A 27,442-nucleotide genomic window follows, 5' to 3' on the forward strand; every position below is an offset into this window, starting at 1 on the left:
AAAAATATCTCCGCAATCAAGAGAGATGTTCAACCTTGCATATAAATATTTTTACTTACTGGATAAATAATATGCAGTTGTATATTTAGTCTAGTTTTATCTGACCAACTGATTATTTTATATACTGTTCTTAATAGATTGCTTTTAAACAAAATCTTGGCTTTGTTTCTAATTTTTTAAAAGGAGTTTAATTCACCCCAGAGAAGCGTCATGCTGGTTTATTCTTCCCTGGAAAGGATTTTCTCTGGCATCTGGTTCACTGAAGCCCCCCAGGCTCCAGACAAGCCAGATATTTCTAAGCTGAATGTTGTATTTGTCCACGAAGCTCAAGACGCAAAGTTGGTTTTCCATGGAAAACATTTTCGGTGTTGCAGAAGACCCTTTCCCTACTCAGTTTTTGTGCTGAAGTACCAAAACCCAGGCTTCACCAAATCCCAAACACCACCAGAGGAAACAAAACTAACACAGCTGAAGCCTTTGAAGTTCGTATGTCTACACAGACCAGATGCATGCTGAGCTTAGAAAGAGAAAGGAAACCAGATGGGGAAAACCCATGACACATTCAGGTAGTCAGCACGGCTGGGAATCTTTCTGAGCTGGCATTTGCTTTGAAGTTTTGAGCCGTGTCCTAACTACAGATGGACAAATTGAGCCTCACACCAACGCACCAGACCCACCAGCGAATAAAACAAGAAGATGCCATCTAATAAAACAAGAAGATGCCATCTAATAAAACAAGAAGATGCCATCTAATAAAACAAGAAGATGCCATCTAATAAAACAAGAAGATGCCATCTAATAAAACAAGAAGATGCCATCTCGGAGCAACCTGAACCGATCACAAACCATCGGGGGAACGCAGAGAATGGGAGCGAAAAGGGGAGCCGTGAGGAGGCATTAAGATCCCTACTAAACATTATTTTTTTCATCTCACACGATTTTATTTATTTAAATGTGTCCTATTTTAATTACAATCTATTATTGGTCTTTATTAGAGACCCACTCCCTACTGCATACCAGTTGTAATCAAGCACAACTGCATCCGATGAGGATTTCCCCAGCAAGGTTTCGAGCTTGAAAGTCAGCAAGTCGGGACCTGAACATTGTGTGTGTCTAATTATTATTATTATTATTTTTTCATTATATATTCTATACATTTTTTCCTACAGCCCAGGTTCGTGGGCTGCAGCGTGTAACCATATATCCAGCAGGGCCGGCCCCCGTCAGTGGGATTCCAGCAGAGCAGCTGCTCAGCCAGCATGCCCTGGCTTGAAGGGCAATCTGGTGATAAAGCACCAGGACGCCAGGATCAGATGGCCGGCTGCTCGAACCTTTGCCGAATGACTTCGGCTACGTACACGCTGCAGAAGGGTGCATTTCAAACTGGGACGCAAATACACGCGGGTAGTTTTATGGGGGAAAAACAGCTGCTCCAGCCCCGCACGGCTCAACGCTCGCGTAAATAAGCACGTGCTCCCTTCTGCATTTTTGAAGACAGCATCTGCATCTCAAAACTCATGACTAAGGCTGCAATAACAAGCATGAGCAGCAAGGACAAAGTAATTTGATATCGGCTTCGTTTTTTTTTTTTTCCCCCGAGGAATTACAGCACGAAAACCATGTTAACAACGCTAAAAACCCTGTTAGCGTACTATGTAAAAACACCAGAGCAAGGGACTGATCTGGAATAGGCAGAGCCCAGAGTACATGCAGTCTTGCCAAGAGCCACAAATGCATTCAAGTGCTAAGTTCGGTGAGAAAAATATCCCCCTGCACAACCACTTTTGAGAGGTTCTCCTTTTGTTGGCAATTACGTCCTTGTACATTTTCAGGTCTCTGGTCTTAGGCTTTAATATTCTGCCTTCCTTTCACTCTTGTACAAAACATTGTTCCTTCGTTTTGGATCCCAGACAGGGTTTGACCAGTGATTCAAAGACAGAATAAAGTTCTAATTCAGCATTTAGGCTTATTTTGAGATACAAAAACAATTGTGTAATACTTGTACAGTAACACATCTATGAAGCAAATACAAAAGGGAAGAGAAGACCAAAGTAGATTTTATTAGTATTTGCCAAGCCAGTGAGAATGCACAGGAACTGAAGTAGAAAGAACAGAAACAAAACCCCCAACCACTAAAATCCTCAACATCTTGAAGCTTTGACTCTCCAACAATTGCCACGAGATTTTTCAGTTTGAAGTACAGAACGAAACAGAACACAGTTCGTGTTTCAGCTGCCCGCCATCTTTCGCAATCACGGGGTATCTAGCAAATCCTGGAACTGTTTAATAGCAGGGAAAGGAAGGAAGGAACACAGACTCTGACCTCTCCAAGCCACTAATACTTACTTTATACCTATGTTTTCGCAGACCAAGTTCACCTATGACACAGGAGTGTTTACTTTGCGAGTACGACAGCCAAACCGTACCTCTGCTCGAATGATGCCCATTGAATAATTCATCCACAGAAGTAGAAAACACAATGGAGAGTCTGCTAAGGCACTGTCGTGCTTCATGCCATTTCCCTTCAGCTGTGTATATTAATGATGTAATTTTAGCAGGGCTACCCCTTTGAGTTACTGATAAAAATAGCAGCTGCACCATACGCTGATGAAATGCATCCACTCTCAGCGGCGAAGTAACGCAGCGAGTCCGCCGCTTCTTTCCAGAGATAAAAGAACAAGTCGGGGAAAAAAAATGAAGCATTAACCTTTTGGCTTCGCATTTCCTCGCACCAAAGAAATGCAATTTACTTTAATTAAAGCCATTGTTTTGCATAGTTACAACCTGTGATCAGCCAGCATAAAAGAACAAGAGAAAATGAAATCAGAAGCGAAATCTGACAAAGCATCTCAACAATGCCGAAGTTGACCATTTGTCTCCTCTGTTCCTTGTGTGACACAGTAACAGATACACCATATGGATCGGAGCCACGGCTCCCCTAATCCCAGGAATGCATCCTGCAGCACTAGCACCAAATGCTCAAGGAAAGCACAAGATGCCCTGCTGCACACAGCTTCGGGACGGAGTGACCCCGACAGTTCCCCTCATTTCCACTATCTGCAATCCCTACGTGAGATCTTATTCTCAAATTGCTTCTTCGCATCAACCCACAAACGACTCTAGATGCCTTCGCTACCCATACAGCTGTCAAATCTTTTAAGCCAGGTCTCAATATCTGGCTCTGCTCTGGCATTTTTCAACAGATGCACTTTGTGAAAAGCCTGCATTGAACTGAAGAACCCAACTTTAGGCAACCCCAATACCCAAAACTGCACTGTTTTGATTGTTCTCAGCTTTATTCTTTCTTGTTTCTCTCGAAAACAAACCAAATGTTAGTATCACTATTTTGTCATTTGTTTACCAGCCAATGGAGACTTGAGTTGAAGGCATATTTAAGAAAGAAATATTTAAGGACTCAGGCAAAACAACAGGGAGGAACTTGTTTGGATCTACAAAGCATGGCCAGAGAACCTGTCTGACCAAACAAAAAACAAAGCCAAGTGTTTTCTACCACAAAAATTCCTCTTGCACAGGAATCCCCAAAGGCCCCGGGGCATCAACTCTTGAGTTTGAAGCTGCAGTCAAAAGAAAAAAAAAATCACCTACTGTCTTCTGACCTATGAAGCTGGCAGTCAAAGTGCAGAAGAATTCTGTTTTTTAAAAAAAACAACACACAGCCAGTTTCTTCCCCTCGCTGCCCGTGTCCTTCAGTTACCATTTGCAAAAGGTCTCTCCCTAGCTTGAGTATTACATTAGTTGTTTCTTTCTTGCAGTCCATCTGTTCCCTCACGCCAAGTACTAAATGTGAGAAATCATGATCACTTCTATGAAAATAAAGTGTTGTCATGTACAAAATAAGGTCACTTTCATATTAAAGGGAACGGAAGCAGAGCAGAGAAATATTTGCAGTAATAGCAGAGGAAGCAAAGAAAATTGCTGGCAAAGTAAACAACTTAGTGAAATGTTCTCATCCTTCCTTTCCACCCACCTTCTTGCTTTCAAACCAGACCAGTATGTCACGTCACTGCTCCGTACTAATGAGAACGAATGCATCTCCTCCTGTGACTTGCTGCCCTGCCTGAAGCCAGAATTTATTGTTTCCAGTTCCCCATACCACCGACTTCTGGAACGTTATCTCAAGTCCCGCAATATCTGCTATCTTTTCCTTGCAGTGGTGGCAGATTCCTCCGAAAATTGCCAGCCTCCCACATCCGCAGAAGAATGCTCCAACATGAGAGCTCTAATGCTGATAGCAAAAGACAAGAACCTCTTAAATTTTAAGTTATTATACATTTTCAGTTCTGGACTCAAAAATCTGTGAGTTAACATTTCTAACTTGCGTATGCACGTACCTCTAAAAACTCCAGCTACCTGTTGATAGAACATTGTTATTCAGATATTAGTACACCGGTGAGAAAAAAAAATAGGCAAGAAGACTGCTTTCCAAGAATGCAGGTGAATCACTACTATTTTCTCCTCTGAAGCGATTTGTTTTGCCCAATTTAGTTTAGGGAAAATGTAAACCTAGAATAAGCAAGCCAATTATTTTTAATCCTTGTATCGCTGTTTACCATGGCGGTGGAATAAGTGAATTCAATCAGACGTTTCCAGATGTTAAAGGGTGTTAACTTCTAAAGAGATGCGACGAACAGCTGAGCATTTCTGAACATCTCACACATCCCTTGCTCAGTCTTCAAGTGGCACAGCCAAACGTCTACTCCCAGAGAGCTCCTTGCCATGAGACGGCGGCAGGAATTGCCAGGAAACAAGAACCAGCAGTTACGTTCGCTTTTGTCTTCTTTAAGTCCTACACGACTCATTCTCCACCTTACAGTAAGTTCTGAAATTTCAATCCCCTCCCAGCGCAAGGAGTTACACTGACAACCACCGCACGCAGTGGGCTCATCAGAACCCTGCTTTGCACCCCAAACCTTGCTTTTCACTCCAAACCCTGCTTTTCACCCCAAACCCTCGCTGCTGCTCTGCCCTCTGCCCTTGTGCCTTGGCACAGCAATGCCCACAGCAATGAATGATTTACGCAGCCATCTTCAGGCAGTGGGGAAAATATGCAACATCAAAACTTGTTTTTTTCCCCAAATACACTAATCCTCGATTGCTAGAATTAACTCCAAATTCTTGATCCTCCAAACCAGTGTATCAGAGACAGAAGTCGGGTATGGGATGCCTTGCGTGTGCTCTAACACCAGCCACGTTGCTGTGGTTTAGAAATGGAGCTTGCTCTACCTCAAGGATAAAACGAACAAGGACATACACAAACAGGTGAAAAATTATATACAGTTGGTCCAGGGAGATTTTTCCTGAAGGATTACCATAGCCTAAATATTTCTATAAGCCCTACCCTAACAGTGGTTGACCCAGTATTGTTGGAGATGATGTATTCCCTTAAAAATAGAACTGCCCAAGCTACACAGCAGACACTAAACAAGGCACTACAAAGTCTGGACCCTGGACCAAAAGGATCTCAGGGCTTCCCCTACCCCAAATATCTTCATCCTGCCCCCAGTAGGCTGAACAACTGGCATCAAACATTTCTGGAGGAAAAGACTGTTGATCGTCATTTACTAAGTGCTCCCGCAGTTGAGTTTCTTGTGGATGAGTCAAGGAAGTGGGAGACAAAGAGGCGCAGGATCAAATGTATTTTGTTGAGGGAAATAAATTGGGTAGTAGAAGAGTTGTTAGAGGTTCTGGATTGCTTACACCACACATTTCTGCCAACTATTTTAATTAAACAGTTTAGGTAACACAGCTTGCTGCACCTAACACTCAGCTTAACCTACCTGCAACTCATAGCACCTGAGGTCAACAGGATTAGTGCAAGCAAGCACACACTGTACGTCACAGTATCAATCCAAAATTAGATCGATACATTAGTGAGATGCGCTTTCCCTAAAGTTTGTTTTTTCCCTCCTTTTAGCCATGCGCATTTATTCTAGCCCAGGTCACTGCTAAGGCTCTGCAGGATCCCTGACGTGGACGGAGAGCACAACTCCAATTAAGCGAGAAGTTTTCCTGTGCTCAGCAGAACTCCTAAATGGAGTACAGATTGTAGCATAAAGCCCACTGTACCCACTTCACATCTAAAAGCTCGACTCCTCCCCATCCACAGAAAGCAGTTTGTGCCTATCATTAGATGCATGTGGCGCAAGAATTTTGATTCAGCTTCACTGTACAAGGATCGTGTTTCAACAGTTGCTTCATTTGAAAGCAGACTGGCTCGGAGACAATTCTGAGGTTTTGTGCGGCAACGGCAGAAAGGAAAGATAATTTAAATAGACAGGAAGCAAGGATAGGGGAATTTTTGTCACTTCGCACAAAGTTAGGCTGGTTCAGTCAAGGAAACCGTCTCCCAGACTGTTTTGTGGAAGAAAACAGTGGTAACTGCCACCTGCAAAGCCTCGTAACAGTAATGAGCATCTTAAAAATACCAACAGAGAACTTTCACTGCAGAAAATTCAGAACAGGGGCTGTGACAAATCAAAATTTCACCCAACGTTAGGAGAAATTGCCTCCCTAGATTGCAGTAACAATCCGTACTGTAACACTGCACAGCTTACGTCGCCTTTATAAGAAAGATTCTTTTGTTCTGCACTTCAACATCTGGTGTAATGTACTTTATTCCACTGTGCTTTTGGAAAATATGCTGTGGTCACTGACCACGTATAATACATTGCTGAAATGTCACATGCACCAAGTATTACTTGCCTACAGTGCTATCCATGTAATGGCCAAATCGCTCTGCTCGGAACATTACAGTAAGTAATTAATAACATCTCTGGTGTACAGGAAATTACTATTGCCTTTTTTTTTTTTTGAAGCTGAATTTTCCATTCAGATTTGATTACCATAGCTATTCTCCTTTGGGAATGGCCGCGGGAGGTCAGAACTTTAGATCCATAGGCTTGTTACAAATTAGCTCTGTGAATGGGGCTTCCCATAGGTCAAACGAGCTCTTTCTGGACTTTGGCTTAGGGACTGAAATTCCCTACCATAGCAGGATTGCCTGCAAAACAAAAGTTGCTCGTTAATATCCTATTTTCAACCAGTGACCTCCTTCAGTCACCTGGGTCGCTTGCTACTGGGAGAGAAGCTTTAAGGTAGCTCCCTATAAAAAGTGGAATAAAATCCTAAATTTAAGACAAGCTTTAGTGCCTTTGTCAGAATCCCTCCACGACCGCTTACTTCATTGCACCGTGCTCAGCAACACAAGGCTGCCTACAGAAAGGACCACCCCTGCACAGCTGCACTGCTGCTGGAAGTACATGCCCGCCAGGCAAGCAATTTCAAGCATGAAATCTCATCTTTGAAACTGGAATCAAGCAGACATCGACACCTTCTGCAGCTACGTTTGCACCACTTCAGTTCTTGTAGTCTCGGAGAAAAAAGCCTCAGGCAACACGAGGAGGACGGCGTGGCACTGCTCGCCCAGTATGCAAAAAATGCCCAACTTGCATTTGGATCCCATGGCTTTGTTTGGATCAGCGTTAAGGGCACATTTAAAACCTCGCTGCAATTTGGAAACGGGGGAAAAGAGAAAGAGCTAGCAACACATCCCTGCTGAAATCTCAATAACATGTAACACAGGAGTGTACCCATATTTGCCTCACTTCTCCTTGCCCAGCGAGATCTGTCAATACCTTCAAGCCTGTAAATAAACCTGCCTGCAGCTTACAAGCACAAAAACGATAGCTAGTCCCTGAGAGGACTGAGGGGCTCCGCTTCCCAAAGCTACCTCCAGTTAAGATTACTTCCACATCTGTGAAAACAAATCCGAATGATCCAAAGTCACTGACCATAAATAAGAAAAAAGCACATTACTACTGCAAAGTTCAGCTATTTGACTTCCTAAGACCTACGCCACTGTACGCCAATGCCCATCTGTACCGACAGATACAGAACTTACACAGGCTCAATCTTTCAACTTTATTTTATGAAAGCAAGCCCAGATAAAGCAGATTGCTGACATGCTTATGTCAACAGGTACAGAAGAGTAAACGGCTTTAGCTGAGACCGAATGACCAGCAGAGAGAAATCGGTGACTTTTACTATATAGGGGCCACCAGTCCCAACAACCCACCAGCAACCCAATGCCTGAGAGTGATCCCAAAGAGGGGCCCCGAAATGAAAGGTGCAGTGTATGGGCTCCCAGCCTGCTGCTCATTTTAAATATTTGGTTCCCCAGACAGCAATATCCAGTGCAGCTAGGATGGTGCGATTATTCAGAAGTTGAGTATTTGACAAGTTTCGAGGCGAAGCACGCGTGAATGCTTCCAGCCAGCCACTTAATGCAAACACACGTGCATGCAGACCTACACCAGTTTGTTAGGGTACTCAGCTCTCATATACTCTGTTCTTCAGCTCTTTCCCATGGCAAAAGATGAAATATTTGAACCTAAAAGGTAGTTTCAAGGTGTGGATTAAGGAAAACACAGTGCCTGATGGCTTTCATGCCTTGCCTACTACAAGGCTACTCACTGCTCTGCTACAGCCACAGTAAGTGACAGCACTGAATTTCCACACGTCAGGATTAAAACCATTCATCGGATTAATGCAACCTCTGTCTCTAATCCAACACAACGGAAAGTGCATCTTCAGTGAGACCTCTCATTTTTCTTCTGCCTCAGCCACAGCCTTTTTAACTGAGACACCTCCAGCTCCAGTACTTGGCCAAGAACGACAAACTCAAACAGCTCGCTATTTCTGGCCACAAACAAGAAAATGTCCTCTCAAGATGTGTTGATATTTGCCAGTGAGTCTTGTTTTGGAATTATGCAACTGGTCAAGCAACCCGTCCAACCCCTATTCTTGTAACTGAATTTCATGCACTCCAGGTTAAAAAGTTAGCAGATCCTACTAAATTAAGAGATTGCTATTTGCTAAGAGAATTAGAAACATGTAGAAGCTCCGTGGTGGCCCCAGGCTGACAAGTAATCTTCAGTTTTACTCCAGCCTTAAGAAGAACCACCATACAGACTATCATAGATCCAGGAGCAAAAAAAAAGTAATTTTTGCTGCCGGTGAACCAGAAAGCAGAGTATCAGGTACTAAAAACAACTGTATTTGTTCCACGGCTCCTCTTACCAGCTACCACTAAGGCAATCTCTAAATTAAAAAAAACTACGGTCCCTGAAAACTAAGCAGGTATCCTATAAGGGAAAAACAGATCAGAGGAAAACATAATTAATTTTCACAGCGTACCATGACTAATCTTGGCATATATAGTACTGGAACAGCAATCACTGAGTACAACTGAAAACAGTGTTGAACCTTGTCCTATTTTTATCAGATGAAAGCCACCATCCTAGCCATGCTTCTGCTTAGTGTTGCATTTTTTTTCTATCCTGATAGCTTTTACAGCTGGAGAAATAGCTACTTACAGCATTATTCTGCTGTAAAAAAAATGATTGCTACTTACAGCTATTGGGATTATAGTTGAGTATGTCACAAAAGGAGGTCCAGCGGAGGCAAGTTAACGACATTTCCTTGGGATGTTTAACTGTTTCCAAACCGTATCAGATTCTCTGCTTCCACACAAAGTGGAAGACAAATTACGATCAAGAATTTCAAAGCGTATATTGTATTAAGCTATTTTTATTTGCAAGGTTATGCAGCAAGGCAGTGGCAGACAAGGAAGCAAAACTCTGAAAAGCAACTGCAAATCAAGGAACAATTTATGTGGTCTGTGACAATATTTATAATGACATTTGAAGGCAAAGTACTAGTGCTGATGTGACGGTGGATTTCACCTGCATTAATTAATTAATTCTACCGTAGAGCTATTTTTATTAACCCTACAAAGAGTTCACAGAAGCTCGACTCCACAAACAGCAGCTTGCAGTTTCAAGAACATCCTCGCTTAACAGTGCTTTTTGAATGCATTAAGATGTGACCGAGAGCATTTTTGTTTAACCTAAATGTTTTAATATTTATAATCACAGCTCAGAGTGTAGACACCGAATGCATACTTACTAGCTCAAATTTAAGCCCTGTTTTTAGCCAGGCCAGTAAGCAATATAACATGTCAAAAATAAAAGACTTATTGGGTACCAACATTCAGTGTTTTGAGGTTGGAAGTAAGGGGGCAAAAGAGCGCTGAGAAAAGCTCAAGCTCTGCTATACTCCCCTCTTCTTCCCCCAGTTTCTTGTTTAAAAATTCTTGGGAACCAAGAGTAAAGAAGCAGCAAGTGGCAGCCTAGCTGCTGCTTTAAACGCCTTCTCTTCAGTAACGCAATGCATCACCCTACACTTCATCCAAGATATAACCTGCTAAGATGAGGATGAGGGATGGAGCGTCAGAGATTCACTCTGAGAATATAACACTTGGTGAGAGGTCAGCTGGTATTTCAACCCACAAGCAACATTCCTGCTTATTTCCCAGCAGAATAAGCATACTCGTCTCTCGCTGACCATTTTTCACCGGTACTGCAACACTTCCTAAAAACTGCCCTTCTGACTTCCTTCGCTCAACCCAACCCAGAATTACAGCAGCAAAACTCCAGTCTCCAATCGATTAAAGTAACGCCAGTGGCCATAAAGAGATAGAAATTCTTTCCCCCCGTGGGAAGTAGGCATGCAGAAAAGGACCAACCTTTGGAGTGTTTCCCTGAAGGCCTCTTGGGTAATGACTCCTCAATGGAATGTGTTGATGTATGTAGGACGTTTTCCAAACTGTTACTGACACTGTTTATGGGGGTCTCGGACCTTGGAGTGACCTGGAAAGAAAAACAAAAATCCAGTTTAATAAACCGAGGTGCTCAAACACCGCACGTTCCTCCAGGGTGAGCAGGGCTGCTTTGAAGGCAGCGAGATGTATGCTTCCAAAACCAAGCGGCGTCACTATTGATATTCCACAAGTAACAGTTCAGGGAAGTTGTTTTAGTCAGCAGCTATTCACAAATCTAGATTAGCCAAGATAATCTATAAAGCTACTTATAGTATAATTCTTTGTTAAACAATAGTCACACAGCAGTCAATCGCGGAGATATTGCAGGACCATTAACCTCTCTGCGCTGCAGTTCTTAACTCTTCAGCAAGAAAACCCGGGGAAAAAGGGCTCCTGAAAAGCATCAGTCATTTTCACGTTTTGTCATCCAACTGCACAGATGCAGACTGAAGGCATTTCAAAGTATTTCCACATGGATTGCGAGGAACAAAGTCCAATTTAGAGAAAAGCTAATTCTTGTCTTTGCCATTTGAAAGACTGCTATCACAATCATATTTCAAGGAAGAATTGCACAAAGGATGCCCGAGCAGTGGGCTGCATCATCAGAACAGACTTCATGGCCTAATATGTACCTTATAAACTGCATTTACCATAAGAAACCTATTTCCACCATTACTTAAAACTGCAGAAACATAAGTCATTAGAAAAAGCAGAACCGAACACTGCCCGCTTTAGCTGCTGTCCACAAGGCCATTCACAATTATGCAGCAACACAACAACGTCTATTACTTGTGGCAAAACATTCAACGCCTGCCTCATAAGCACGGCAATTACTCTCTTGTTTTCTAGGTAATGAAAAGCAGAAGTGGATGAACAGTTACGTTAGCAGTACTGAACACAAGGGTGTAAGCAGCTGAAAGAGGGAAATGTGCTGTAAAGAGGTAGTTAAGGCTACCAAAAGCACTCATACTAATGCATTGCTTGGGTTTCAATTGCCACATTTCGAATTAACGTGAAATCCTATAGCACGCAGAGCTGTGATTAGAACTGAACGGGGATTTCAGCCTTTCACAAATGACAGGAGAAAGAGTGCATCCTGATACAAGCCACCCTTTGCTGATGGTAACTAATACCAAGACTAGTTCCCTGCATCCAACCCGGCTCACTCGGACCCTGGTTAATTGGGACGATGTACACTTAAAACAATCCTTTGCTCACCCCGCCATCAGCCTTACAGATTGACATCAGTCAGAACACACAATGCGAGTCAAAAATAGCACATCCCTGATTTTATACAATTAGCTATTGTAAGCTCCATTTAAAGGCTGACATTTATAGACTTGCATGCACATTTTAAGGCAGGGGCACGAGTGGAAGATTTCGTATACATGCATTCATAAAAAAAACTTACAAATGCACCAAAGAAATCAATCCAGAAAGACAGCTGAGCATCAGAAGAATGCAGGATTACAAGCACCTGACCCCCTTCAGCACCTTCAGTGTGCTTTTTTGATCCAAAAAGTTTATTTGTACACTTCTCTAGCAGTTTTTCACCAATAAGAAAAACCTAGCATCAAGCTTGCGCATTAAAAAGACGACCAATTAAACGTTAAGCTTGAAGGAATGGGGAGATAATTTAAATCTCCTTGCCAAAGTCAGCCTTTTCCAAAGAGCTTATCTCACACTGTTTCTTTCCTGGAGCTCATTAAACTCACTCCAGCGGATTGCTGCTGAGGGGAAGTTCCAGCGGGCTGAGCAATGTCACCGCCGTCCTCCTGGCAAGGGAAGGATTCAGAAGGGCAACTAAATATCGGAGAAAGCTCAAAAATGAGATTCAGGCAAGACTATGTTATCCTAAATAACCAGATCCTAAGCATTCAGAACTATCAGCAAATAAAAATTATACTTGAAAGCGAATAAGAACATAGGCATGTGGTTTCAGAAAAGTCTCTAAACAAGCAGTTTTCATCACAATATATTAGTAGATATCTTGTGTTCCCTTCTCTCCACTGTCCCTACAATAAGCATCACGTGCAGTTGGAAATTCGCATTTTGTTTATAAATAACCTCCCATTCTTTCCATGAAGATTTAATTTTTGTGTGCTCGGTAGAGATTAATTTAGCCCATATGTCCTGACTGAGCTCATATACTTTCGGATTCAGGCACACATCAAAGCAAAGCAGCTTCAAATTGGCCTAGAACAATCACAAAGCTCTGATTAGTTCCAAATGGAGCCCTTCGTTAGCGAGCTGAATGGTGTTATAACCAAGCGAATCTCCGCCTGCTCAAAACTTTTGTTCCAGGCTGCAAATCATTTTTTCCACTGACTTAAACATACCAATATCGCGAAGGTTTGGATTTGTTTACGAAAAGTGAATTAATGAAAAATATTTCGCAAATCGGAGATTTATTTCCAAAGATATAACAGCTTTTTTTTTTTTTTTTTATATAAAAGGAGGCCAAGCAAAACACGGGAACAATCCATCAGCTGTGAACTGCTGAAGTTACTGTCCTTGGAGGGCTGGGAGGAACACTCGTGAAAGATTAACAGTAGATGCCCAGGAAGGACTTCACCGAACCAAACTGCAGAAACTCAATTTCAGACAACTTCCAGGAGGAATATCCACCGTATCTAAACGCTGCTGTAACCCCTGCCTTGGGCTGAGCACCAACTCCTGATTAAAAACAGAATTTCTAACAAGGCACTGGTTTCTAAATAAAGCAGGGCATTCCGGTGAGCTTCGGGGTTTGAGCTTTGGACCTTTTAGGCTCTAACGTCTCTGAAGACAGACAGGATGCCATTAAAGAATAAGGATCTGCTGTTCCAGAACTGCTAAAGGCTTGTTTTCTCAAGCAGTAAGAGTCCGCAGTAAGGCACTAACTTTCACAGAAGACAGAAATAGGCAGGCTGTATATCTCCACAAAACCACAGAAGTGACCTCCTATAAAAGCAGAAACAGTCACAAATCATTCAAGGTCTAAGGGGTCACAGCATCAGACGTTTGAAGAGAGGACTCCGGATTTTCAAATGAAATTCTTTTTGAGCTCATTAGCAGAAACAGGCCATGAAGACTAATCAGATACAACAGCAATCCTGGAGAGATAAAGCAATAAAAGATTCTTCACTACACCTATTTCAAGACTTTGGACTGCGTTTTGCAAAGGGAGGGGAGAAGAGCCCTGTGACACACACATCCCCTCCTTCATTAGGTTATTCACAGCTTGTCTCGACATCAGTGGCCTGTGGGCTCACCCAGTGACTCCAGAAGATGCACTCAAATGGGTGCGGAAGAGATGCTTAAGCCTTCTTTTACTTAACTCTACATTTGTGACACTCCCTCCATAGCAAAGCACCTGGCTCACAGATAAATTTTGATTTTCCAGATTAAAAAGCTAGCCTGTCTCTTGAATTTCAAGCTAAAGCAGTAGCCACGCTCAAAAATAACAAAGAAAAATTCATCATCCCCAATGACTGGCTGAGGTTCAGCCCAAATTCTTCTGTGCCTCATGCTCCATAGTAGTGAAGACATCAGCAAAGCTGCCACCGGCTGCGACGAGCGCATCCTTCCCACCACGCACCCCAGATCAGATTGCTCCCAAAGCCCCCAGCGGTTAGCCAGGAACAGAAACGACTGTTTTGGACTCGCGGGCTGAGGATATCAAGTATGTCAAGGTATCAGAAGTCACGGCCAGACCTTCAACCATTATCACATTTTTCCCTTTTTGACCGCCAAACGCGTTTTTCGGCAGAGTGCAGTGATTTCCTCCTCGGCATCAGATGCACCAACGGGCACAGATTTTTCTTAGGAAAGAGCAAGCAGGTTCTGGAAAGCTCTCCTAAATCCTTCACCCAGCAGAAAGCAGGCAGCAAAGACCACATAACAAAACGACCAGGAGCAGCCACCTCAGCAGGTGCCGTTTCTCTTTCAGCGACTGCTGCCTCAACTGGGCTCTGCCACCAGGAAGACAGAAGAACAGCTGAAGTCAATACAAAAAAGGCAAAATCTCTGAAGCCAGACTCAGTAAGTGTTAGCTGTGCTCCCCAGGGACAGCGCCTAGCAGCTATTTCATATAGGAAAGCCTTTCATAAAAAGAACAGGATTGATAGAGGTCAAACTTAATGTGGTGAGAATTATTATTTTTTTTAAAACCAAAACAATTACGCGTTCCTTTTAAGAATAACTAAACAGAACGCAGAAAATATATGGTTTAATAGCAAAGTCTTTGCTGACTTAGTTTGAAATGGAGCCAACACTAACAAATCAACATGGCTTGCTACCTACAATGTAACCTGACCTATAATTCAAGCAAACAATGATATAGGATCTGTGTGCAGAACTCGCTCAAAAAAATTAAGTGGGATAAAATACCGTTTTCTATACCTATTTAGGCATGAAATCTGGGTCATGCATTACATGGGAAAAAAGTGAACAAGCTTTAAGAACAAAGTCAGTTAAGCAAGATGTGATGGCTGCAGCTGAAAGCCACACAGGATCACATTCTCCAATTCATTCTGCAGGAAAAGTTGTTCACGTGGTGGCTGGTTTTCAAAAATGGCCAGCGAAGTACAGGGAAAGTCCAACAGAGAAGCGCGTCTGCCATTGCTTGCCCCTGGAACTCCCCTCTCAAAAATGCTTTTCACAGTTAAAATTGGCCCTCGTGTTTCAGGCCGGAGCAGATAACACGCAAGAATGCACCCAGGAACTGGGATACCGAATTCAACTCCATTGACTCCTGCAAGTTTCATATTAGCGAGTATTAACAGCAGCTTAGTTTGAGGTTAACACCGAGGTCTTTAACGCTCCAGCAGAAGCTTGATGGCAAGGATACAGCCCCTGCCCCTGCATGCTTAGGCAGATTAGCTATTTGCCAACGCAGATATGTAACTCAGGTTCCCAAACCATTTGAAAAAAAAAAATGCATTGCTAACACTCCAGTGTCAGTCTGCCAACGCATGAGATTGTTCAATAGATTAAGGCTGAGCCAGAGAGAACAGCGAGCAACGCAGGGATGTGCAGCCCAAAAGCGAGTGAGACTGCAAAACCAGAAGGAGCAGGATGGAGCAGCAACAAGCCATTAGTGTGCCCAGCTGCCTGTGAAACCACAGCCTCAGGCACCAGTTCTGCTTCTACTTCTGTGCGCGAATACCTGCGTGCTCTCACACCAGAACTCACAAAATTTTAAGAAATTCGCCTTTTCCAGGGTCTTGCTGATCTTCCCAAGAATGTTTAAGGAACACCCACAGGCACCCAACTTTTCACATACCTCATGAAGTCCTCGACACAAATTTGGATGCGTTTTGTTGCTTTGTTGAACCTAAATGCAGCTGGAAGTGCTGCATGCTAGAAATTCACGCAGTTCTGAGGGTGTCCATCAAAAAGAAGCACCAGGCACAATCAGGTCAGATGCGTCCCTGTTTTTCAACAGAAACAAAAGGTCCCGCACCTATTCTCATAGGAAGCTGGTAAAAAAAGGTATCCATCTTTGAATTCAAAAGGGTGAAGAGGCTCTTCACAATAAAATAGGATAATAGATTGGTTGCTTTTGTCCTATGAGACTATTACTGGAATGAAATGAGGCATGCAGTACTTAAATACTACAGGATAATCACGCACCTGCTACAAGGCTCCACTACAAATTCACTAGAGCAGATGGACCGAAAAAGCCGGAATTGTATTTTATAGACTGAGTTCCACTAAAAAAAATCCTTTGCTTAAAGAATTATGAATACTTTAATACTAGGAATATAAATCTGCTGCACAGTAACTGGACTTCAATTACATTGTGCTGTGTTTGAATGCCATTTGAGACAGCCATAAGGAACACTTAAGGACATAAGGACACCTGGCAACTATTTTGTGCAAAGATGAGCACTTACCCCATAAGCCAAACAAACAAAGCAGCGCAGTGTAGTTTCAGAACTCTTCACTTTTAGCTAACGCAGCATTTTTTGCTACCCCTATGCAATTTCCAATAGTTAACCACAGGAGCTTGCCAAACAGGCAGAGGATGGGGGATTTCCTGCTTAAGAGATGCTCTGTGAGTTAAAGCTTCAACTCTGATGGGAAAAACTCAGAAAGAAAACAACAACAAAAAAGTATTAGTTTAGTAAGCTACAAAACAGCCTGTTTCATCTACCTGATCTTCCACGGTTTGCTGTAACTGACTGAGCAGGACGTGAGTCCAAGCAGCTCACCCACACCGCTAGCGCAGGGCTCTTCAATTCTAGCCTTGGGGCACACCTTGCGTATTTCAGAGGAGACAGATGACAAGATAGGTGTTTTCTTTTTTGCTTTGAAGGAAAACAATTCAAATTTGAATCTTACAAACCAAGCAACCATCAAAAAGACCTCAAAACCAAAACACGTACCTCCTTACAGTCAGCCCTTGGAACCCATCCTGCTCGACATCCCAGCACTGATGTACCAGTACATCCCTGCCTCGTCACTTGAATGCTCCCAAAAGCTAAAAGCAGTCACCAGAAGGGAAGATTACCTTAAACTTCCCAAGGATTCAGAGTGCAGCATGGGCCAACCTGCTATACATGTCCTTTGTCCTTGATGCCATGTGCCTTTACAATGTCAACGCTGCTGACCTGGAGCTGCTGAGCTTTTGTTGCCACTGCAGGGGTGGGAAACTGCCACCACGGGGCCAGGACGTGTATTTGGAGGAAAAAGGATAGGCAGAGGCAATTCTAAGATCTGCGGGAGTGCAGTCCAAGCAACAAGGCCATAAGCATTTCCCTGGTAGAACTGTTCGTTGTCACTCCGGTCTCCTCTGCAGCATCGCCAAATTAACGAGGTTGGCAGAAGCAATTTGACAAGTCACGTCCACCGACTTGGATTTTCCCCTCCTTCCCCTCCTCAGCATCCACCTAAATAACAAAACCGCTCACGGAAAAGAATTCATATTACACACAAGAAGCGTTCACTTTTACTATTTATCATCGTGATTTGGCAGGTCTCTACGAGTAAGAGCTTAATTTTAATTAAGCAATTGATCTTATTGTTGGACTACTGGAGCTATTTGCAAAAATCCTGAAACACCATATCGGCCTGGACACCTGTTAAAAAGTTTATCCCTTCAAACGCCTATTACTGGATAATCACGGCAATGGGACTAAATTGCTCCTCGCCACAGCACGTGTAAGAGAATTATCACAGGTACGGCAGCACTGAGAAGTCCCAGGGAACACGCAGAGCTCCAGCCTGCTGGAAACAGGCACTGCCTGTACCTAATAACTACCTAAACGATCACAGGAGCTCAGTTTTAGCAATTCAAGCTTTTTTTTTTTTTTTAAAAAAAAAAACCCTAAACCATACAGTTAAATACTCCCAAACAAGGATGCTGTTCAGCACCTTTGAAGTCAGACACTGGCATGCCTGTTAGGTGCGGTTAGCTGCTGCTGGCTCTGCTTTTCCCAGCAGGATCCGCGCACAGCCTGTGCGCTGCTTCAATCAGGTTCAAAACGCACAGCACCTCCTGGTAGGCATTTTTCTGTTCCACACGAGATGAGGCCTACTTCAGCGTCGTCTGGTTGACAACTGACACTTACCAGGTCATTACTGGAGAAGAGTAAATAAAAAGCGAAGTGGAACGCTCGCCTAAAACAAAACTTCATTCAGCCTGCGCAAAAAAAAAAAAAAGGGAAAACAGCTCACGGAAAAAACATTATTAGCTCAACACAAGTGTGGTGGGTTTTTTTTTTTTTGGCTGCTCTGCCCCTGATCTTTGGATGTGAAGTCCATTTTCCAAGCACGCTCATTTATAGTCTCAAAATCAAGTCCATCATACAACATCGTATGATTATGGAAAATTAATTTGGTGGTAGCGAATACCGTTACTGCATGAGACCACTGTCTTCCAAGGATTCCCTTATATTTTAAGCTCATTTCTGAAATCATCGCAGGTCCAAGACCGAATCACTTTAACCAAGCTGTATACAACTTCCAAACAAGGGTACCGGTGAGAAATTAGCCAGAACTGGAAGCCTCGCATTCCCTAACTGGAGGATCAGTAGGAGTGCGTGATCCACGTTGCCTCAAGCACCCAGAACACTAAACACCCAGGAAGGATTTGGACCCATCACCAGCTGGAAGCTGCAGGACCTGCCTCTGGAGCTCCTCAGTTTGAGTTTCACCTCTTTTTGAAAATGCAATCATTCCTAAGAGAGCAACTACAGACCTACTGGTATCGATGAATAAACACCTAGTTCTAGCTAGCAATTGCTATTAATGTGGTAATCTACTAAAGCTGTAAAATACCTTTTCTTGGTCAGGAAGCTAAAATTTAGTTTTTCCATCATTTATTCCATCCCTATAAAGCTAGCTTAAAAGCCATAATGGCACTTGACAGATCACTTAACAGCTGGACTGCTTACTCTGCGAGGGCTGTAAGGACTCTGCTCCGACCTACCAAGCAGTGTTTTTCCAGCTCATCATTCCACAGATGAAATAAAAATCCGGGGATTTTTTGAAGATGGAACTTGAATCACCAGCAGCAAACGGTGCCGAGAAAACAGTGAAGGTACATGGAACAGACCACCAGCTCTGCACAGCTCCAGCCCCCACCCTTCAGTTATTTCTAGGTTTTAGATGAGCCTACGGAATTAACACAGGTGAAAAATAGCATCTTATGCTATAAACTGGAAATAGACATGGGTGCAGTATTTGGAAGCTGACTGGGCAGGAGCCCCTCTTCCCATTCACAAGACCTCAACCCGAAACAGCCACGAAGTGCAGTGTCACTGACTCCTATTTCCTCTCAGCTGCAAACAAGCGCTCCGACCTCCTGCTATTTATGACCCTGCTTCTGCAGCCGAAGCCACAACCAGACCGCTGCCCTGACTGTGCCGGGGAGCTCACAGCCAGCAGAGCAGGAGCTAAGGGGCCAAAGCTTCACTCACTTCCCTTGCTTTTACACAACGGCCTTACTGAGCGGATTAAGCAACACAAGGTGGCAGATTCACAAATCTCTTCCCCTCTTTTTCTGGGAGAGATGTCCTCAGCGTTACTAGCTGATACTAGACCTGACAGAAAACAGCAGCCCATGCAGAGATTCCTATCACGTCTAGATGATTTCCAGAGTCCAAGTAGGTCCTGGTGTTCATTATCTACAAGACAAGAGTAAGGGGTTGTGTAAAGACAGCATCGCTACAGCCCAAAAAAACGACCAAGAATGAATAAACCCTACATTTTTACCCACAGTTAAAAAATAAGGCGTTCATTGACAAGTTGTACAGGGCAGAAATCTGAATGGGTGGTTCGAGATGTTTGGAGACACCTTTGAGACTTCTCCCCTCCCTGTGGGGCACCAACTCAGCAGCGACCATTTGCTGTCCCAGCAGCTGGACGCACGCACGTGTGGCAGGAGACATTTGGCTCCCAGCTGTGATCTGCTCCAACACGTCCAGCTCCAGCTCTACGAAGAGAGAAGCTGCCTGCAGCTCCCAGCGCCACACAAGTGAGCCTTCAGATGCCAGCCTCTGGCTGCCGACAAGAAAAGCACTCTGCCTCTGTGGCAAAGGTACCAAAGACAGCTGAATAAAGACATTGCGAGGCACAGGAACGGCCTGAAAACTCCCAGTTGCAACATTTTCGGTTAAAAAATAAACCCATTATGGTTAATCATAGGAACAAAGGGTTTAAAAGGTTCTTGAGACGTATGCCTGGGCTTCATCTGAAGACAATTTGCACCATTTCAGTTTCTAAAAAACGTACAGCAAGCCTGGATTTTATGCCTATACAGAAGAAGTTTGAAGAATGCACGCCTCAAGTCACACAAGCATTAACACCACCCAAAACCAAGAGAAAATGCTGGACAAGGGGCAGAAGTTGTCATTTTCTGACACAGACTAAAACTGTTCTCTGCTGCACAGAGGGCAGTGTTCTCCCCACTTCGGAGAAACTTCACGCTCACTTTGTACTATCAAGCAGAAACCGTGAACCTAATAATTACTGACCTACTTAGAGCCATCTTTTCCTGTACAGTTAAATCAAAAGTTAAACCAAAAATTGATGGCAGCTGTTTCGAGTCTCCTTGCGTTCAGCAACTGCAGCAGCCAGGCAACAAAAAAGCAGCGATTTGCATCGCTAACCAACTTGAAGGGCTGTTACCTACCCCAAAGCAACTTGAATCATGACATCTGTGCAGTAATTCTGTATCGAGGGGTCGCACCTGACTACGTTATACACAGTATTTTTGGAGAGACGTTACTGTAATATTTGAAAGAGATGAGAGACGGAAGGAGGATTGCAAGCTGCAATCCTTTGGAAAAAAGCTGTAGCTCAGACCAAGCTGGGTCAGATTTTAATAGGATGGACTGCAGAAGGAGAACGTTTCAATTTGTTTCCGCAAAGTGAACGAAGAGCACTGTTCAGAACCTTTTGTCACTTTGTTTTTTGTCACTTCTCCCTGAAAAAAAAAAAGCACGTTACATGTAACTCATCGAGAATTTGAACAGACCTCTAGTTACACAGAGAAACAGGTAATCACACAGACATCAGTCCCTACTCCCACACTCAGCACAAGGGAAATGCTGAAGGATAAGCAGCCCTGGTCACAAAGAGCTCCCTACTGGCACGCCATTGCACATCCAGCTCCCCAAAGTTTCTCAGGACCTCAAGCAGCGACCGCTTCTCCAGCTCCCTTCCAAAGGCTGAGCTCGAACAGACTCGCACTCGAGAATTCAGGAGCAGCCTTCACACAACCCTACGCACGGCGCTGACTGCAGGGATCAGCTCAGCGTAGCTCAAGCTGTAGTAAAGCAGCGAGAGTGACGAGAAAGCGCTGGCTCCAGGGAAGAAATTCTCCTCCAGCTCTGACGAGGACGAAGAGCGCGGGACTTGGCAGGCGGCAGCCCAGGGCAGCTCACTTTCTCTTGACATCTGCATTGTTTTTCTCTAGGTGATGTTACAACACAAGTATTGTCACAACATAACTTGGTAACATCACAAGATCCAAGCGCACGGCGCTGGAATTTATTTGTGCATATTTAAACAGGGCTGAATGGAGAAAGACATTGTTTTTTTCCACTTACTTCATCCAAGTTGCGTTGCAAGCCAACTGCTTACTCTAAAAGTAGCAAAATCACCCAGCTATCAACATCTAAAAAGTTCAACAACCTTTAAAAAAGGAAATCTGCATCTGTGCAAACAAAACGCACATTCAAGAGAGGGAAAGCAAAATCACCTTTTCTGCTTCCCTCTGAACTCGGTCTATATTTAGCTACCGGTTTTCTTCAAGACAAGTTACAAAAAAAAAAAAGTGTATTTAAGAGACAACCCTTCAACGTGCTCAGAAGAAAAAACAAGCAAGTGACTGTACCGTGCACTTTCCTGCTGGCAGGAGAAATGGGAGGATGGATTCTCCGTCCATCTTAGATTGACTTAAATAGCGCCGGAGTGTTTCAGCCACACAGAACGAGCACTATTTCGGAAGCTTTGAAAGGATACTCCGAAAAAGCATTGCTGCCTGTGCAATTTCATCTTTTTTGCTCGTCTTATTTTGGGAAAACTCCCAAGTCATTTTCAATCTTCCCTTTCAAACCCACGGTCCACGCATCTTTTGAATAAGGGAAGTTGCAAGTAGTTAGCTGTCTGTAAGGAAGCTCGTTCTGGTTTTAATTATACCCTTTTACGTCCTGCACGAAGTAGTCTTTCCATCTATATTTTATTCACATGCAGGCTTAAACTGAATAGAGAGGCATTCCCACACTCTGTTCTTCTTTCCCCTTAAAAGAAAGGGTCAGAAACAAGCACCGTTTAAAGACGCAGGAGGGGAAGATAAAAGGACAAACAGTAAGTTTAATAACACTCATCCAAAGTTTAAACTTCAAGCAGCAGCACCAAAAAACATAAAAACGGAAGAAAATTTGTATTCGGGGAAGCATAAATTCATCTCAGGCAGACTTGATTCCTAACTTGAAAGGAACCCGCACCGAGCCCTCAGCAACAGCTTTATTCAGGATAATATTGCAATACGGGGATTTCGGTAGCCCTCAGGTATACCGCACCTTTCCCGACGGAAGGGTAACCGGTTATTTGCTGGCTGAGTCAGGACATCCTCAAAAGCTGCAGCCCGTTAGCTGATCACACGCACCCACTGCCTTGGGACTCGGTTTGAACTTTAAAGCAGGTTAAATTCAGTCAATGAGCCGGGTTGACTCCCTAATTGGTAGCAGGCTAAGAGCACTTAAGTGGTCGGTAACGTATCTCATGGCTAACAGCACGTCTTAAAACGTTACTGCCTGGCTTAATTGCTGGCAATTGAATGAACGCACAGCAAGTTAATGATGGCGAACCACTGACACCAGGATCAATAACGGGGAGATCCGCGATGACAGACAACCACCGCGTTTCTTGAAGTTCAGCGTCAAACCCTAACCGTTGGCCATCGCATTTGCCTAACCAAAACCCAGACCCAGCAAGACGCCTTTGCCACTGGACAGCTACTTCCAAAGCTGACTCTCCCTTCCAACTTCGAGGGAAATTTTTAACCAGATGCTCGCTCCAACGTCCAGAGACATTAGATGTGTATCTCCCCTAATAAACTGCTGGTCTTCCATGCAACCGGCAGGGCAGCCCCCTCAGCAGAAGCACGGCCAGAAGCAGTCAGTTAACGTTTACGCCGCTGCCTGGCCATCGTTTTGGGAACCCCTTCCCAACGAGTGCCACGAGCCTGCAAAAACTCCACGCGCCCCTTTTATTTCACCTGCCGTTGACCGCCCCCATCACCATATCCAGGCGAGCAATCTCTGCCAGCCTCCCAGGCTGCCATTTACTACCGGAACGCCTGCACACCAGGAGGAAGAAGGGAGGTTTAAAATCCTGGCTGAAGGCACCGAGCGCCCCGCAGCAAGGCCGCGGCGGCACGGGAAAGCCGGATACCCACCTTGTGGCAGCCAGGGTAGGTTGCCATGGTGTTGAGGGCAGAGGTGCTGGGGTTCTTGCTGGTGCTGGCCATGATGTTCTGGATCTGGGTGAGCTCCTGCCTCAGCACCTGCTTCTGGTGGAAGCTGAAGGCCGGGTGGTTGGATGCCATGGTGAAGAGCAACAGGAACTCGTCCCCCGTGCGGCCCTCGTTGAGCTGCAGCCCATAGTTGTTGATGACCGAGTCGATGTGCGTGAGGGTGCGGAACAGCACCCCGGCCGCCTCGCGGTGGGCAGAGCCCAGCAGGGCGAGCGAGACGAGAAGTTTGCTGCGCACCACCTCGTCCGTCAGGTTGGTCAGGCTGCCCAGGTCGGCGGGGTTGTTGGCCTTGATCTCCGAGTCGCGCAGCGAGTGGTAGTCCTTGCGGGCCAGGTCCTCCAGGCAGGCCCCCAGGAAGCGCAGCTCCAGGGGGATGCACAGGTCCAGGAGGCCGCAGAGAAACTCCACGCGCTGAGGCGACGGCAGCTCCGAGAACCACCGGTACACCCCGTCCCGCTGCAGCCGCGGGCACCGCTTCTCCACCATCGTGCTCCGACGGCCCCCGGCCCGCACCGAGCTCGCCCGGGGGGCCGCGGGCAGAGCCCCGAGGGGAACCCGCAGGCCCGCAGCCCCCGCCCGGCCCCCTCCTCGCCGAGGGGGGCCCAGGGGGCCCGGCGGTGAGGGGCAGCCCCCGGCGGCGGGCAGGGCCGGGCCGGGCCGGGCCGGGCCCCCCCCCCGAGGCGGCCGCCGCCGCGCGGCCTTGCCGCGGGGTTCCCGGCTGGCAGGGCCCGGAGCGGGGCTCCGCCGCCTGCTCCCGGTCCCTAGCGGGGCGGCCGCCGGCCTCAGCCGCTCGCCGCCATCCCCCGGCCGGGCCCGGCCCCGTCCCGCAGCGAGGCGGCCGCGGGAAGTAGTCCCCGGCCGGTAAGCGGCGAGCGGGCGGAGGTGCACCGCGGGGGCCGCAGCACGCACACGCCCCGCCGGGCCGCGGCGGAGGGATCCCGCGGTGAGCAGGCCCGCGCCGGCAGCGGAGCGGAGGGAAGGGGAGAGAGAGAAAGGAGCGGCGGAGCGCCTCCACTCCCGGCCTGACCCCGCCGCCAGGCCCCGCCCACCGCGCCGCCCATTGGACGAGGGCGCTACTCGCGGGCGGCGATTGGTCGGCGGCACGCTCCTCCCCGCCTCCCGTCCTCCGAGGGGGTCGATCGGTGGGGTTTAGCCCCTCCTCCCGGCGCTGATTGGCTGGAGGGGCCGTTAAATAGGGGAGGGGCGGGAACGGCCGCCTTTTGTGTGGGGCCGCTCGGCGGCGGCGGTTGGGTGCGGCGGGGCGGAGGGGGCAGGGCTCAGCCCCGGGGCGGTCCCTGAGGGGCCGGGCAGAGGCCGTGACCGACAGGGCCGGCCCCGCCGGCGGCTGCGGTGACGAGGCCGGGCCTGTGGTGATGGGCCCTGGCCCGGGGCTGTGCCTGAGCAGCTCCTGGTGTGTTCCCACCTCCGGGCAGGGCTTGGCCCTGCTGTCCCCTCAGGGCGCCCCATCCTGACTGACTGACTTGGCGGTCCTTCATCCTGACTGACTTTTGTAATGGTCGCCCATCCTGACTGATTTTTGTAGTGGTGCCCCATCATGACTGACTTCTTTAGTGGTTCCCCCATCCAGACCGACTTACCTAGTTGTCCACACACTGACTGACTTTCTCAGTCACATCTGACCTTCCACATTTGCACTGACTCCTCCTCACCTGTACTCGTCGCTTCCAGTGTGCCACGATAGGTGCCCTTTTCCTGGCACTTTCTGTCAAAAACACCTTCATTTTGACCGTGAGGAGCCATGAGGTGCACCAGGGGCATGGCTGCAGTGACCTGTTCCCTCATCTTCCTGTTTCACGATGTTAAAATTTGGCACATGGAGGTGGCAGGGCGTAGTATGGCATGGGCTGCTGCTGGGCACCCAGTGCCAAAACCCCAATAAAGCTTCTGGCACCAGCGGTCGCCTCGCCAAACCAAGCGGCCTCCGCAGTCAAAGCCAGTTTGGCAGTTGACTTCAGATTGTCTCTAAACACAGTATGGAAACAAAAGAGTCCGTAAAGGCCTCTTAAAATGGTAATTCTTTCCCCGCGTTCCCACTCTTCTAAGCCAGCATTCTGGCTGGCAGCAGCGTCAATGCATGCAATGCAAAATTTGAGGCGGATTTACTGCCCTCGGAGCTGGATTTGCCTACAGATTGCACAGACGGCATCCAGCAGCCGAGAGGCGGATGCATAATTTCCTTTTTTTTCATGTTTTTCTGTGGGATTCAGTTGTGGGCCTGTTGTAGCCCCGTGGCCAGGCTGCGCATCAGCTAGATGAATGGTACGGGTGGGGATCTTTACGTGAAGCAGGCCAGGAATAACATCTAAATGCAGCCCCGGGCAGGCAACGGCTGGTTCCAGCCCTGAATTGCATAGATTGTAATCTCCTTGGAGGAGGGACCGTGTCTTTTATTTTATGCAGAAGTGCAGTATCGCTGCAACACAGATAAACAAAAGAGCTAACGTCGGTATTTCCTTAAGCACAACTACCTTGTGTCTTGAGCTGATTGCCTGTGAACTTTACGGGATGCACACAACACACAAATGAGGGCTGCTTGCTTTTGCATCAGTTGTGCGAACACTCCTGTCGGTATCATATAAGAGGAAAAGGCATATTCCTTTGGGCGAGGGTTTATTGCAAATCTCATTATACACCTTGCCAAGACGAATTGCTGCAGCACAAAAATTCCAAATACCGGTAGTTTATCCTTTTTTATTTCCCTTTGGAATATCGCAGACTATCGGCTGCATTTATTGAGGTCCTTCTGAAATGCAAGAGTAAGCAGCCGAAGGACGCTTAACTGGGGTTGCATAATGTCATATATTGTACGGCTACACAACCCTGCTTCTGTGTGGCAGGCTCCTGCTGTGAGAGGGTCCTTGAAAATCCCAGAGCCTCTCTGTGTGCTCTCCTTGTAGCGATCCATCATGCAGTGGAAACCATATGCACTTCCTTTTCCTGCCGTGCCCGGTATTGTCCCTCGGAGGAAGGGATGTGCAGAAAACAGAGGAAGTGCTCTCGGTCCCTTAGGAAAGGTTTGCATTGAATCGAAGCACAGGCCAGGCAGTCGGCCTAAGGACGCCAAGTCCTCTGGTGGCCCTGCTGCTTATATCGACGTCTTTATCCCGGCGTTAATCCCGAAAGCACTACGCCGTGCTCAAAGTCAGCTACCTGATGATCACCTGGTCTGTAGCAAGTTGGAGGCTTAAACTTTTCTGCCCGGGAACTAGGTCTAAGCCTGTGCCTGAGTGCGAGTTAGATGTGAATTTTGCTGCTAAAGAGCGAGTCTGTGGTTTACAGCCTGAGCAGAAATTGCCCATCCTGATGCCAGACACGAAGGCAAAATCTAATCTGAAGTGTGGTGTACGAACCGGGAGCCTTTTCTCTGATTAGAAGTGGCTTTGGATGAAGCCCTCGGAAACCGAAGGAAGCATGACATATAATTCTGTCACAAGCCACCAAGAATTCCTGGCTAGCCAGCGGCAAAGCAAGGAACCACCCTCAGCAAAATAAATCAACTTTGTGGGGGCTCATGTTACGGCCTGCTCAAGACAGCGGGTTGTGAGTGAAGGTCGTGCTCGGGTGCCCGTGCAGCCTGCGCCCTGTAGGAGCTCAGCACCAAAACCGTCCTGTTCCCTTCACCTTCTCTTTTTGGGCAAATTCTGCTTGTGCACGCTTGAGGCAAACAGCTGGGGAAGACACTTTGTTGGAATAATCAGTAAATAATAACCGAGAGCGCAGTTATTTTCTTCTTCTCATGTTTTCAGCACAAGGAGAACCTGTTACTGAAT

General features: G+C 46.1%; 1 protein-coding gene and 1 long non-coding RNA gene across 2 annotated transcripts in view; both read right to left on the minus strand.

The window, feature by feature from the left end:
• Positions 1-24,783, minus strand: part of ZCCHC14 (zinc finger CCHC-type containing 14) — a 54,596-nt gene extending 29,813 nt beyond the window's left edge. The window contains exons 1-2 of the mRNA XM_083851609.1: positions 23,574-24,783; positions 10,607-10,730 (exon numbers count right to left, since the gene is read on the minus strand). Coding sequence (XP_083707735.1) covers positions 10,607-10,730; positions 23,574-24,137 — 688 coding nt within the window. The 5' untranslated portion in view covers positions 24,138-24,783. The remainder of the gene's footprint in view (positions 1-10,606; positions 10,731-23,573) is intronic.
• LOC310905401 lies at positions 16,693-23,567 on the minus strand. The gene is made up of 2 exons (XR_014588990.1): positions 20,802-23,567; positions 16,693-19,794 (listed from the first exon to the last, which is right to left on the minus strand). It is a non-coding gene; the product is annotated as an uncharacterized lncRNA (long non-coding RNA).
• Positions 24,784-27,442: the final 2,659 nt, after the last annotated feature.

The sequence above is a fragment of the Anser anser genome (genome assembly GCF_964211835.1).
Source record: "Anser anser genome assembly, chromosome: 11".
Classification (NCBI taxonomy): domain Eukaryota; kingdom Metazoa; phylum Chordata; class Aves; order Anseriformes; family Anatidae; genus Anser; species Anser anser.